Below are 15,065 nucleotides of genomic sequence, written 5' to 3' on the forward strand. Positions count from 1 at the left end.
TTTGTGTAGTACCCCTATCTAGCATGTGCGCCATTCAATACTTATTCAACGTTTCAACTTCGACTTACAGCTGATCCCGGCTATAAATGAGAGACATTGGGAGTTTATTACAATAGTGTACGATGTTACAGCATTACTACATAGGTACTTTCTTGACGATTTACAGTCGGCAAACTTCATTTGATTTCCGTCTAGAGCTCATCGCCAGCACTTTTCGTCTTCTCCCCACCCCATTTGATGCCTTCACGAACACGTTTCATCTTCTCATCAAACCCTTCCTCCTTTGCCTTGCTCTTGGCACACTCAGTATAATCGCCACCCTTGCCTTTCGCATCATCGCCCATCTGAGAGCACCAATGCCACGCGCTATCTTTCTTATCCTCCACGTAAGCACGGTAATCATCAGCCTTCTCGGAAGTATGGTGCGAATGGCCACTCAGGAGCTAACGAAGAGTCAGTTCAAACGAGGAAGGAGTCGCACATAAACCAACCTCGAGTATTCTGGCCAATCTATCCTCCACCGCGCCTATGCTACTGTTGACAATCTCCTGTAGCTTTGTGAAGATTGTCTCAGCACGTTTAGTATGTCTGAACCCAGCGTATGCGAGTCTCCTCTGCGATAAATGAACACAAAATATAGCAGATGAGAATTTAGACACGTACGCAATAACCCGGGCCTATTCGTGGGAAGTGCAGCTTCATTGACACCATGCTCGCGAAGGTAAGCACGTAAGCGAGCATCCGGCCACACGAGGATATGCAGCAGTGCGCGCAGAAACGTCGTTATATCTGAATAGGATATCAGGGTATTTCGAAGCGCGTCGGAGGAATGGTACGGACTGTTTGTCGATCAAGCTCACCAACTCATCACGCTTTTTCTGTGCGACGGTTCTATCATCAGTGTATCCGTGTTCAGAAAGCCATTGACGAATGTCTGAGTCATTCCAAGCGTCCCATACGCTGTCTGAAGCAGAAGCGTAGTTGTCCCTGTAAAGCGATGGGAATTTGGCAAAAGATGAAGGCGGACTGCATACTCGACCATCTTCACCAGTTCATCACGCTTATTTGGTGCGTCACTCTTGAGGAGACCATGCTTGACGAGCCAATACTTCAATTCACTGTCAGACCAAGCACTCCAAACCTTGTCGTGTGAGGAGTAATAATACTTATTCATCTCTCCAAGCAAGGTAGAGCGCGATGCGGTATCGGAAGGTGAAAGAAGGTTATGCGAAACCAGCCATTCGCGCTTAATATTATGTCAATATAATCCACAATCTTGAAGCAGGTAGATACATACCATATACGAGTCGCTCCAGGCGTTCCATACCGGCTCCACAGCCGTACGACAGTAGTCGTTGGCGAGCTTCATGAGCTCGGAATGGGTGCTAGTCTTTCTAGCTTCAATTACTCCATGATCTTCGAGCCAAGATCTGAGACGACTATCATCCCAAGTTGAGTGGATATAATCCTTGCCGTCGTCGAAAGCGCGACCAACATCCTGGGTAGCCTGAGCTACAATGCTGCTGGCGCTTTTAGATGTGTCATATAATGTATCCGTAACATCGGAGTATGCCGAAGTGGCGGTTTCAGACGCAAGGGAAGAGTAGTATGATGCGGCGTCGGTATAGGAGCGATACTTCTGTTTAGCAAGTAAAACAAGCTGCTCGCGGGGTCCAGAAGGCGCTACCACGCCATGACTCGAGCAGAAACGCTCTCAATTTGCTCTCGTCCCAGATGTCAAAGAATTTTCCTTCAAGTCCTGGAATGCGTGCTGGGCATGAGTAAATTTGTCATAGCTCCATTGCCTGCTTGCGTCAGCGTAGACATGAGACTGTTCAGCAAAAGACGGGGGTGTAGGAGGAGGAGAAGCCCAGTTCGCCGCTACGAGGTCATGAAGCTGGGATTGATCAAAATGAGTGGGGACCTTGATGTGGTGGTCTTTAAGCCAGGAACGTAACTCGGAATGGGACCATTTGTCGTATTCAGGATCAGAGCCTAACCAGCTCGACGCGTATGCCGAACCGATGAAGAATAACAAAGACTGAAGACCTGAATCGCATGTTTGTGTTGAAGGAAGAAGTAAGAGGCGAAACCTGGGGCGCACGTACTTATAGGAGCTTGTGACGTCAGTTTGTGACGTCATTCGACAAAAGGCTCCCTTGGAGTAATTCGAGGCTTTTGACAAGCCATTAACATCAGACGGTAGTTCCACTTCCACGAAATAATGAAAATGCCACATTTAATCTCTGCCCCTGTATGTAGCAATGCAGAAATTGCGAAATCTGCATGACGGACGCAAGCATAACAGTCTCGCGCATATTTTTAGTGATAGGAAGTGAACTTTTTGCATTGGACAAAGCTCTCCTCTTACTGATGTGGGAGTCAGGGATGAGAAACCGTAAACAAATGATTGAGTAAAGAAGGAAATGTCGAGAATGAAAACTGCTGAGATTTATTTCTTCCAAAACAAATGAGTACACAGAGTTACAATATCTCTAGTGTCCTGATGTCCATCATACCGCGAACAGAATCCACGTCTCTGACTTGTGTAATGATATCATGATCTGATGCGATTCTCTTGTATTCTCCACCACGTTGCTGCGCTAGCAGGAATGCGCTGAAAGGCTGTCCAAGGTGAACAACCAATCGCATTGCACGCTCGCTCGAGTCTGAATCAACCAGGCCCTGTTCTACAGGCGACTCAAGTAGAGTGAAGTCATCCACGCTCTCTGTATCGTCTGCATAGTCAGGCAGCTCGAGGAGACGGCGATCCCATGAACGGACGAGTAAGAACGACTGTCGAGCGGGTCTTCCTCGTGAGAACTGAAGCAACCTGTCCTCCGTGGTGATCGTCAGGTCATGAAGTCCGTCTGCCTTGACTTCATATGTGAAATAAGGTCTCCTTGTGTTCAACGGGTCTCCGTCTGACTTCTGTGACAGGGAATGCGATGCATGGAAGATGCAACCGGCGGTGGGCAAAACGTGGAGCGCTCAGGCGTTCGAGCGAGCTGTACAATTTCAAAAGCTAAATCGACAGCCACAGTGTCTTGCAGCGACGAGACCGATCTCTGCATCTCATCTTCAGAAATAGATGGCAGTTTGTACGGTGGGACTTCATATGAGGTGATGTCGGCAGGCAGACAGCTGTTGAATTCGGATGATGTTCCGACCCAGTCCAGGGCAGTAATGTCCCCAGACTCTGCGACGATCTCCTGCAAGAGCCGCCCGAGCGCCTTTTGCTTCTTCTCGCCATAAATGACAGGTAGGTTGACACCAAAGATACCAAACAACGAATATGCAATATCCTCTGGCCACGTGGTGACACGGGCCGACACCCATTGCAGTTTCTCCCGCGCGTCTTTCATCCCTGGACGGAAGGCAACGAGGGCCTGTGCATCTATGCCCGTCGCATCTCCCATCTCCTGCATGATTGCAACTGAATCCTTGTGATTAGGAGAGCGATCGTCGAGATATAGGGACCAATCCTTCTGATAAAAGAGTACAAATCTGGGGGCCAGGAATTCTTGAACTGTCCATCCTCGCTTGTTCCAAATACTCATTGCGAGTGCGCCAGGCTGCGACGAAGGTGGAACATCCGACAGGTAGATGATGGTAAGCGCTGAGTTGCGATACCATATAAACATGGAGTTGACTGATTGTTGGACCTCGACATTGTTAGTCTGGTCAATGCAACAGGTATCGATCCATGTCCAGCGGTATCCCATACCACGAGCAGTTTGACAGAATGACTGCAACTTTGCGATGCCGCCAACTGGATCCAAGTCATATACCACCTTGCCTTGGATATCATGCAACATCGGCTCCTTCCCTTCCCACCTATGCGATAGCATGACGTAACGGAAATACATCGCCACCACATCTCGGATGCGCTGCATCGGGAGATCTACGTGCACCAACGTTGATGACAAAAGTTCCTTGTACTCTGTGCTCGTTTTGAAGGCATCGATCTGTACCTCTGGATCGCACAAGCGACCAGTAAAGGTGTTAAACAGACGATGTGGGGCGTCCTCGAGTTGAGCCTTAATAGTCTCTTGAATAGCTCCTTCAGCCTCGGATGGATTGACGTATTGTTCACGCAGCTCTGGAGAAAAAGTTAGGCATGTTCAAGGATGTGGTTATTTGAGGGCGTACTTTGTGTTTGGGTGTCAGGAGCATCTTCCAACTTGGAGAGCATGATTTTGAAGGCCTCGATGGCTTCATCATATCGGTGTGCGCCATGAAGTACTGCATGCTTCAACTGATATCCAAAGTAAGATGAGGGGTTGAGATCGATGACCTGCGTATCACCAATTTGAGCATCAAATATGAAACCGTAAATGTCATCGCACCTTTTCCGCGTCGAGGAGTGCGTCGTCCCATAGCATTTTTCCTGACCTCGCCTTACTGCGGTTCGCAAAGATGGTTTCGGTTGCAACATCAAGGTCGATTGCCGCAGAGTAAAGCTCGATAGCCCTATCGTAATTACCCGCAGCGAGGGCAACATCTCCGCTCGCAGCGAGGTCAGCCAATCCGTCGACGGCATAGAACACACTGCAATCTTGCTTGAAAGCTAAGCGAGATGAGGTTAAGAACTATACCGGTTGACATCACGAATACTTACCAGTGGACCAATCAAGGCAGCGTGCTTTCGTAGCCTCATCGGCCGCATCCATCATATGTCGGTATGCTTTGATGGCTTCTGGAAGTCTACCTGCCCGAAGGAGCGCATGGCACCAATTCTGGTGTGCGGTTCGCCACAGGGACTCGAGGTCCCACCCGAATAACTACAAAAAGCACAGCCAGGCGTGAAAAAATGATTTCCGGTTGCATTGCAATCAACCTACCACCACGAAGACATCATATTTATAATGAATGGCCGACATAGACGAGAAACCGATAGAGTTGACAGCAGAGGTGAAGTGGCCAGCAGCTTCGTTGTGGCGTGCGTCGCCCGATGCATTCATTCCCAGTTGGACGTGTAGATAAGCCTGAAGTGCGCGGTTCGCAAAATCAGCATTGACGCATGAATCTGGAGTTGACTGTGTTAGGAGCACTCACTTCCACGATACTACAGGCAAGAGAATTCGCATCGGGACGAGTGGTAGCTAGCTCTTGGACCCGCCGAATTGCCTCGTCATGTTGATCTGCATTCGAAAAGGGCGATGGCCTGACTAGCTGTTGTGTAAGTAGCGAGTACACGAGACACAATCGACGTACCTTAATCAAGAGTAGAAGACGAGTTTTACTTCAAGTCTGCGTCCACGTACATGAACCCGAGGTCAAATGCTTTCATCGCGTCCTGGAACGGCCCTTTACCGCAGAGGGCGATACCCTTGGAGATACAGCCCATCAAGGATGGCTGGATGCTGATGCTCTATATCGTCATACAAGTTGGCATGTATTAAAAGGGTGGCAACGGAACAGTGTATCTCACCTTAAGTGCGTCATCAAGTGCGCGGTCCCAGTCGGCTTTTCTCGCCATAACAAACGAGCGGTTCGCGTAAGAATTGTAGTCGTTGCTATCAGCGTTGATCTCTTGGGTGAGCAGCGTGTCAGCAGCGAGCAAGTCTCCGCTTATGCATGCATCGCGGGCTGTCTTGTTGATGGTGAGGATCTGTATCACGCATGGTCAGATTGTGCGGTAAGAATGAAAGTGGAAACAAGCCTCGCAATCAGACTGTTGAGCCTTTGCATCAAGATTGAGGATCAATATGCAAGACGAACAGACTGTCAATGAACAGAAACTCACATTATTTGCCACATGTTCCTTCGGAGTGTCTGCCCGTAATACATCCTTGCAGAAAATGAGATGAAGAAGGGACGGAAAATGAACAGAAACTTACATCTGATGCCTGGTCCTTGAGAATATCCTCCAGTAAAGGTACTTCCCACTTTGAAATCGCCGCATCTCTTCCTCCGCTCAGGATGTGCTTGCCATCCGTGGAGAAGGTGACGCAAAACACCTCATTGATATGCTTGAATATGGCGATAGTTCTTCGGTCCGAAAGTTGCCAAAGGCGAACCTGGTGGTCTGTAGCAGCGGACGCAAGAAGTGTGCCAGTAGGGTTGAGGGCAATCATATTGAGAGGGCCAGTATGGCCCTTCCAGGGCTCACCGACCTGCTTCCAGGTCGATGTATCCCACTCTCTTATGGTGGGATCATTATCATTACCAGTCGAGACAAGCTGTTTGCCATCCGGCGTCCACGCGAGTGAAACATTATATGATCCATTGAACGCATTGTGACCCGAAAACTTCGCGATGCATTCCCTCTTGCTTGGATTCCATATTTGGATATCATTGTTTGTTGCGATGGCAAGATGTTCACCAGACGGCGAATATCGAACGCAGCGGATTGGAGAGCCACAGCTGATTGGATTTCCTTGCACCTGCCATGTTTTTGTGTTCCAGAGCTCCGCTGTGGTGTCTAATGAGCCACTCGCCAGAAATGTGCCGTCTAGGGAAAAATCAAGCCACCATATCTGTTTGGAGTGGACTTTTATGGGCTGGCTGGTGAGAGATTCACCGTCTCTGTTCCAGGCGATAAGCTCTCCACCATCATCACCGCTTGCTATGAGTTGCCCGTCTCTTGATATTGCAAGTCTTCGTACGCTGAAGCGATGCCCCTCCATTATCTTCAATACAACTCCATCTTCTAAGTTCCACAGACGAAGCGTCTTGTCGTACGAGGCCGTCACCATACGGAGTCTATCGGGGAAGACTGCGGTTGCAAAAACACTATCTCCATGACCTTGAAATGTTTGACTGGGTGTAGTGACTCGAACGGCGTGCTGTTCTGCTTCCGTCATTCTGCTCGAGGCGGGTGGTGTTGAGCACAACTTGCTGGAGAGCTTGTGGTCTAAATGTACCGGGCCTTTTTGTGCCTTTTGATAGGCATCAACCACCTTGGTGATACAATATATGTGGCTCTCACTTGCCTCTCACGTCAAGGAAAGCTCTTTTAGGATGATCCTGAAGTATGAGGTAATTTCATTTTAGTACTGCCGAACCCGCTCGCTCGTTAACGTCGCGTTAACCACGCCGCCTACCAATAGCTCTACAAATCATAACCAAGTCACAGGCGAGCACAACAACACGCTTATCCTCGCGCTATGAGGCCAATTGGAAGCTTGAGGGCCCGCATTGGACAAAATTCAAGGTTTTGACTTTGATCTTCCCGAATAAGGAAGGTACGTCCTTCGACAGCAACATTGACCTTGACTTTGACTGTAACTTCTGCTTCTGCTTCGACATAACCATAACTATACTCTACGTGATTAAGCCTCAAGGATGTTGGCGCTATCGGTAAAATCGCGGCTCGTGGCTGTTTCCCGTGCTTGCTCGCGCTGCGAGGCACAGCGATACACAGTTCGTACTTGAAATACCGCTGCAAGGTGTGTCGGGCCACGAAGTTCAATATCAGGTGCTAGAATGGATGGTTCAATTTCGATACAGGAGGGTCCTGGTCGCCCAGTCGGCATCGCATAAGATGCCTGTATTGGTCGAGCGTCTGGTGGGTCCTCTGACTGACGAGCTGCATCATCTCGACGATCTATCATACATTACAGACTGTTTTCAGTGGTGATACGTTCGGCTGGCCTGAAAATATCCGAATGCTACATTACCTTGCAGTTGAGCAAATGACAACATGCAGCTCGGGACTGTACGACTCGCCTGTGTTACCAGTGACATTGGCCGTAAGCAATGGTCCTGTTCTTCACCCAACCGTGCACGGTCCCCAATCTGTGTGCGGAGTGCAACTGTAACACGACGACCAATCTCCGCATATGCAGCTCGTATGGTTCGTAATGGAGCACGCACAGACTTCTATCTGTTACAGAAGCACGATGCAGTTTTTCGGTGAATCGTAGTCATATTAGGCCAAGAGGCAAGAGGCACAACTAATTACCTTGCTATCAAGTCCATACCATCAAAATAGAGTAATGCACAGCAACCACTTCCCTTCCGACACTCGCTGAGGTTAAGTTCAAACGTTCAACGTCAAAGTCAAACCCAAGATCAATACGCCGACGGTATTGGCCAGTCAGATTGACATCGAAGTCAAAGCCAAAAGTGAAAATAGATTTGTCCAGCACGGTCCATTAGTCTTCACAGGTGTTCCAGGTCTATCTGTCGCTCGGTGCACCAAATCCAACTTTCTCACCGCCATTTGCCACCACTTCCTTCAACTATGTGCATCGTTCTTGGCGAAGTCTGTTCCGGATCTCTTGCGATAATTCGCGTCTGTGCAGCTTCCGATTAAATGTGAACGTCGATTTCTGCCGCTTTGAAAACGTTTTGGCTCTGAGGTGGCCGCAGTGCTACGCCGTCCTACCCCTTCCTTCCCACTTATCTCTATCATTCTGTTGGCGATGGCATGGCTCAACATTCGCTCGTGAACTGTGCTGTCCATTCCAGTATCCAGAACATCGCCATAAATGTCTATCACAATATTCTTCCGGACTTCATACCAGGTCATTGAATTCTACTTCGAAAATTTAGCAATAGATGTCCAGACCGACATTATTTATACACTACTTGATAAACTGTTTGACCTAAGAATGAAGTCCACATACTGTCTGAAGAGTTCTGGGGTTATCTGTGCTCGAGAAAAGTTTCCAGACAAAAGCTTCGTATCTTGTACGCTGAGTACACGATGACTGCATCGGGCCGCATTAGACAGCCACTGTTCGAAGAATGGTAGGAGATGCTTCGCCTTTAAGACCGTTGGGCTATTTCGCACTGAGTCGAGCCATTTCTCGCTGGATACAAGAACTATCGAATTGCCTGATGCCTCAACCATCCATTGAATAAAATCCGAGCTGGTGAGTTCTTTGGGACTATCGATGTGCCGCACCAAAAGATTGGTCACATCACTGCGAGGGTCCTTCAGCATGATGTCCACCAAGATGGCTGATGCGACGTCAATCGGCGTCCATGATAGGTTCTATAATGGAAATCAGATCATTGGTAGAGTATGGGGGTTATTTGCACGACGAACCGGGATATGAGAGGGCATAAGCTTCAGAGAGCAACATGCCTGAATGAAAATAGGAATATACTCCATCGCATTCCATGCGCCTAGCGTGGTATTGCCAGCAAGTTGTCCAGCGCGCACAATCGTTACTGGTATATTTGCGGCTCGGGATGCATCAATTAAAACCCTTTCTGCAACATACTTCGATTGCGCATAACCCTGATCAAGTGGCAAACTCGACGAGTTAAAAGGAATTTCAGGGATAGCATGTTCGGGCCCCGAGTAGTTCGCAACAGCAGAAACGCTGGAGATGAAAAAGATACGCGGTGCCTTTGTGCGAACGCTGGAAGCAGATAATCCGAGCATCGTGTGTAGGGCACGAACATGGGGGTCAAGAAAATGTTCCAACTCGTGGTTGAAATTCACGTCCCACGCGCAATGAACGATGTGGGTAACGTCTCTACGAATCTGATACGCGTTGGAACTTATCAGAGCTAAAATTCCCCAAAATTGAAGACACTGACTTTCTGAACGGTTCCTGATCTAAGCCCAAGTCGATTTCTCTGAGTTCCATAAACCAAAACTCGACCTTCGTGTCCCCTCTGCCTGACGCAGCTTCGCATCTTATTCGTTGAGTATGAGTACCCAACGAACGAGGATTCGCGCGGTCTAAGCAGTAAACAGCGTGGACTCCTTCCCTCCGTACGAGCTCTGACAAAACGTGGCTACCGAACGTGCCTGTTGATCCTGTGAGGAGCACAGTCAGGCGACCGTCGTCCATATCGCTGGGTGTGTGTTCCAAATACGATAAACGACTGGCTGGGGCAGGATTCGGAAATGTCCACTTCTTGATAATCGCATCTATGTATTCTGCATTATTACGGTGCATGATGTGCGATATCCTCCCGGTGATCACTTGATGCAGACCATCGATGGATGAATATTTGTAGACGATATTACGAGGCAGTTCTGTATCCCTAACGAGTTTCCAAAGTGGCGCCAGGTAAGCTGCAAAATTCGCTGTTGATAAGGAATCCATGCCTAAAAGGATATCAGCCAGTCACTACGCAAAATGCAAGAACACCAACCGCGGGAGAAAAGGTCATCTTCGACAGCAACCTCCACTCCAAGTACACGGGCTGCAATTGCCTGAATGTACATTAGAATGCCCTCGTGATCATCCTTTAATGGTAGAGGTCTAAAAGGAAACCCAGACTCGAGAGCCGCATACGCTTCCTGAATCTCTTTGGAGTAAAGAGCAAGTGTCTCGTGGCGTCTGATAGTCCCTTTGTCTGTCAGAACGAAGGGCTTTTTCGGATTTCCGAGGATAACGAGGGCTTGGACGACGCGAGAATGCTTTGGAATGACGACATTCATGTGCTGAATGGTTGACTGTAAGGATGTCGCGAAATCAGCATTGGTCCAGGATGTGGCTTTTGGAAGGACAAGCAGCCCGTTCTGCAAACGCCCTTCGCCAAATACAATCGCACGTTCCACGAAGGCATTCTTGAGTACAAGTGACTCTATATCCAAGCTCAGAATTGCTACTTGAGATGATGAAACACCCTACCAAGCTGTTCGTTATCAGTCTTCTCTCCATTGCCAAGTACAGTCTTAGGAAAGAGACATTAGTGTGCTACAATCTCTAAAAAGAAGTTCAACTAACCACACTACTCATTCTTCCTGCGTGTTTCCAAAGCCCTGTACAGTCATGTTAATGAAGTAACTTGCGTTGGAACTATTGGGGATGCCTTTTCTTGTTGGATGCTCCCGCCATAGGTCTCCCGGGCTGAAGCCAACAGGGTGGTAATGATTGACGAGGTCAGAAGACACAAAACGGCCTGGCTGGATAATATGGTCAAATCGAGCCAAGTTAAACTTTTTGAAAAGAAATACCTTGACAACTAAACGCCGCAGATCGCTCGTATTGGGTACATCCACCAGTGTTATTTCAGATGGATCAATGAATCGGACATAAGGCCAATCGAAAGGGTCATTAGAGCTGACATCGGCCACAGTTAATTGTCCGGTCTCAGTGCTGTGTTTAGAGATCAGAAAGTAACGTCGTCGATGGTTAGCAGAGGACACTAACGTTCCAAAGGCCGAGATAATCTTCACACCGTGACTTGCTAATGTGTTACCGACAGGCTCTTGCAGGGGTGCGCCAGCGAATAAAACCATATGCATAGAGCCAAGCACTTGTATTGCTCCTTCTCCCATCAAGGAGATCTGTTCGAGCAGGGACGGAGGGGCAACACAAATTGCACCATTGAAGCGGTCGAGAACATAGCACAGTAATTCTCCTGTGCAAGGTCGCGCGGATTCAATGATTACTGGTATGCAGCCTGCACCGATAGTGAACTTAGTTAAGCAAGTAAGCCCCACCGTCTACAGATGCGCATGAGTAAACAGATGAGACCTCAATCGATGCATTTACATGGAACATAGGCATAGGGGTACACACTGCACGACCCGGAAATGGTGTCAATCGCATGGTTTGGTCGTACCATTGTCGGTGAGTAATTGGTATCAACTTAGGGTGTCCTGCAATATCTTGAAGGTTAGAATGACGTGGAGAGATGATATCACAGACCTGTTGATCCTGAAGTATGTAGATTATACGCGACAACATCTAGGTCTAAGTCGTGATCTTGATCGAGGGGAGGGTAAACGACAGGGGTTTGTATAGTCTTCCCATCATCGCTCTGCAGAGGAATAATTTGAAGATCTGGGACTTGGCGTTGTACGACATCCACAAGGTTGGGATGAGTAGCGTCAACGAAAAGCCACTGAGAACCGGAGGTGCAAACAAGGTGTATTACACCTTCAGGACTGTTTTTGTCAGATATCAATGTCGGCTTAGAATCATCAGACTTTATTCGCAGGTAAAGAAGAAAGTCTAGACACACAGTCCATCTGTTTATCAAGGCAGCGAGGAACCCCACAAAGAGATCATAGCCACTGCGCGCGAAGAAGCATACATTAACTGGTGGTGCTCCGCATCGTCTCCGTGCAGGACCGGAATGCAGGAACCGTTGTGCAGTCGTATTAGCGTCCTGGATCAAGTCTGCCCTCGTTCTATGAGAAAGTAAGAGCGTTGAATCACTATCAACCTTGACATTCCAACAAAACGTGGAAGCTGGCTGATCGCTGCAGAATTGCACGAAACTGTCTGGCAAAGCACAGGCTGAGGAATTCATCAGTGTCTGAGACGAGATTAACAGGCGCCGTGGTGAACTTCTTGAGCACACGGTACGTACTCAATACATTAATATTCTTGGAGACAACCCAGTGGCAGTGACTTGATGGCGCGTGAGTCCCATGAGGAAGTCGAAGTCGAAATCAGCGCCCGGTGTATTGATCTGCGTCCGGCCCATCAGTTTCAGTCTCATCAGATCATGGCGTCCTATGTAAGTACACCTCCACATGAACTGAACTTATCGTATTTCCGTTTATGTAGTTATCAAATTCAATATTACATAAGGCAGTACGGTAGGTTTGGAGGTGCGGTAATTACCTTCTTGGTAAGGTTTAATTATAGCGGCATCCGATCACGTCGGTGTTGCGTGAATGAGCCTTGTAACAAATTTATGTATTCCAAGTGATCATTTCTGCCCTAAGAATGTCATAAACTGGCTGCTCCATTGGTCGCGTCTTCGTTGCTCGGACAAAGCCCGGTGATATATAGGCTGAATGTGATCATCAAGGTGCTCCAGTATTTGCTTCAGACTTTACTCCCGTTAATATGTATTCCATGCTGATAGGTTTTGCGTGCTTGGCCGGTGCATCTGGCGTCTACTTGTGCCAAGTCATTCGCAAAAGACTTGGACAGTGCGAGCCAAAGGACACGCACCAGTTCATACCGTTACCTCCTGGTCCTAAACAATTGCCAATCATAGGAAACCTCTTTGATATTCCATTAGTTGACACCGCAAAAGCGTTTGCAGAATGGAAAAGCTTGTATGGTTAGTCGTCCATACATTTTATACAACTACTTTCGGTAACATTCTTCTCATAGGCGACATCATCTACCTTAAGGCATTGGACCAGCGGATCATGGTGTTGAACTCCTTCGAACATGCCAACGAACTTCTATCCAAGAAATCATATTCTGATCGTCCGGTACCCATAATGCTCGGAGAGCTCATGGGCCTTGGTCAGGTAGGTGGCATCGGGACGCTGCCGTTGTTGGTGTTCTAACTCCGATCTTGGTTGCATGGCCTAGAGCTTTCCTTTACTTAGATATTGCGCCGCATGGAAACACCAGAGGAAGCTTGCTCATTTGGCTTTGAATGCCGGTGCAATCCAGGGATACGAAAACTTGCAAGCGGAGATTGTCGTATTGTTTCTGGACAGTCTTATCGAGAACCCAAGTGACTTCATGTCTCAGCTTCGGTTGTAAGTGATGCACTTCGTAATAGCGTCTTTCAACTGACAAAATGATAAATTAAGGGCTGCAGGCCGCATTGTGTTGTCCATGACATATGGTGTCCCAGTGAAAAGCCCAGAATCGATGAATGTTTGTGCATTTTACTTGGCTAGCGATAGGCTTTTGTTTACGCCCATCCATCTAGTTTATTGAAGAACTGGAGATTATGATGGACACCATAGGCAAAGGAATGATGCCAGGAGCATACCTTGTCGATACGTTGCCATGGCGTCAGTAAATCCCGTAGAATTCTATCCTCAAACGAAGTACTAACATGAAGCATCTGCACGGTTCCAGTCAGATATATCCCTTCTTGGGTCCCCTTCAATAACATCCATGCCATTGCTACAGAAGGCCGCACGCGCCTTCTTCGCGTTGTCGGACTACCTTTTGAATACGTGAAACAACAAGTTTCATCGTCTTCACCAAACATATCCTTCACTGCTACTTGTCTTCAGATAGAAGGCGCTGCCAACATGGAACATCACATACGGTGGGCTGCTGGTTCGATGTATGGGGGTGAGTCGATGCCTTTGACGTTCCGATTTGAAATGACTCTCATTAGCTGGTAGTGAAACGGCAAGGCATCAATACATTGATCATACATGTCGTTCTGACATACCAAGATGCAGACCATGGGCACAATTCTGGCTTTCATTCTCGCCATGGCCTTGTACCCTGATATTCAGACAAAGATTAGGATGGAGCTTGATCGCGTCGTTGGTCATGGGCAACTCCCGACATTGGATGATCGCTCCCGCCTACCTTATGTGAATGCTGCCATTAAAGAAACAATGCGATGGAATCCGGTTGTTCCTTTATGTCTTCCTCACTTTACAAGCAAAGAAGACGTATATCAAGGTCCGAGCAATCCTTTGAATCAGCAGGTATCTGTTCACTCATTTCTTCCAAGGGTTCCGCGTGGCAAAGGGAACAATTGTTTTTCCGAATATTTGGTCAGTGTCATGCGTGTTCTGTAGATTCTACGATATGCTCATTACGTTTTAATTCTAGGGCAATGTCTAGGGACAACATCAGCGGAATTTCTCCCGATGAATTCGCACCAGAACGTTTTCTCGACGCTTGTGTCGAAAAGACAGCATTGGACCCATATTCATACGCTTTTGGATTCGGTAGGAGGTGCGTGGGCGGTGACGATACATTCATTCGATGTTCTGATGCCGATCTACCTCAAGGATATGTCCCGGGAGGTTTCTTGCGGATAATAGTATATTTTTATTTGTAACTGGTCTCGTGTCCACCTTCGTCATATCTCCAGCCGTTGGATCAGATGGAAAGCACTCTCTTTTGACGACGCCGTTTAGACAGGGTTTGATGAGGTCAGTACTTGAGGCCATGCACTACTTGAATGCTTTACTCACGACTAACTGGGTAAGGTTCCCTGAGTCGTTTCAAGCTTGTATACTTCCCCGCTCTGAGCAACTCGCAGCAGAACTCCGAGACAGAGCTAGGGAAATGTCCAAGAGTGGCAATGAGTGCCGCAGCAACTTGTAGGGAGAGGACAGTGAGCGGATCCGTGTATACTTGTCTTGTCTAAGCATCGTGGTTGTAACATAACATAGTATCCGGTCCAAAAATCTACATCAGGCTTGAACTTCAGACTGACCAATATTTGTGCATGAAGGTGGCCTTATGTAA

At 47.9% G+C, this 15,065-nt stretch overlaps 3 protein-coding genes across 3 annotated transcripts; 1 reads left to right on the top strand and 2 right to left on the bottom strand.

Annotated features, from left to right (window-relative positions):
• Positions 1-83: 83 nt before the first annotated feature.
• DFJ58DRAFT_808004 (uncharacterized protein) lies at positions 84-2,068 on the bottom strand. The gene is given in 9 exon segments (XM_041391275.1): positions 84-443; positions 492-569; positions 595-614; positions 664-712; positions 780-987; positions 1,035-1,246; positions 1,298-1,711; positions 1,826-2,003; positions 2,023-2,068. 9 exon segments carry the CDS (start codon positions 2,058-2,060, stop codon positions 192-194), a joined length of 1,449 nt encoding a protein of 482 aa, XP_041239528.1. The 5' UTR covers positions 2,061-2,068; the 3' UTR covers positions 84-191.
• Positions 2,069-8,527: 6,459 nt separating this feature from the next.
• DFJ58DRAFT_732382 (uncharacterized protein) lies at positions 8,528-12,177 on the bottom strand (the record flags this gene model as incomplete). The annotated part of the gene is made up of 11 exons (XM_041386166.1): positions 8,528-8,947; positions 9,002-9,437; positions 9,502-10,018; positions 10,066-10,500; positions 10,548-10,590; positions 10,644-10,678; positions 10,717-10,822; positions 10,874-11,015; positions 11,070-11,365; positions 11,415-11,521; positions 11,571-12,177. 11 exons carry the CDS (start codon positions 12,175-12,177, stop codon positions 8,528-8,530), a joined length of 3,144 nt encoding a protein of 1,047 aa, XP_041239529.1.
• Positions 12,178-12,572: 395 nt separating this feature from the next.
• DFJ58DRAFT_808045 (cytochrome P450) lies at positions 12,573-15,026 on the top strand. Its single transcript, XM_041391276.1, has 13 exons — positions 12,573-12,684; positions 12,742-12,942; positions 12,996-13,138; positions 13,203-13,375; positions 13,430-13,496; positions 13,552-13,636; positions 13,704-13,925; positions 13,972-13,985; positions 14,039-14,267; positions 14,320-14,362; positions 14,421-14,546; positions 14,603-14,746; positions 14,804-15,026. The coding sequence occupies exons 3-13, from the start codon at positions 13,034-13,036 to the stop codon at positions 14,919-14,921; spliced, it is 1,326 nt and encodes a 441-aa protein (XP_041239530.1). The 5' UTR covers positions 12,573-12,684; positions 12,742-12,942; positions 12,996-13,033; the 3' UTR covers positions 14,922-15,026.
• The last annotated feature ends 39 nt before the right edge of the window (positions 15,027-15,065 follow it).

The sequence above is a fragment of the Suillus subalutaceus genome, assembly GCF_016647625.1.
Source record: "Suillus subalutaceus strain FC151 chromosome Unknown DFJ58scaffold_124, whole genome shotgun sequence".
Lineage (NCBI taxonomy): Eukaryota > Fungi > Basidiomycota > Agaricomycetes > Boletales > Suillaceae > Suillus > Suillus subalutaceus.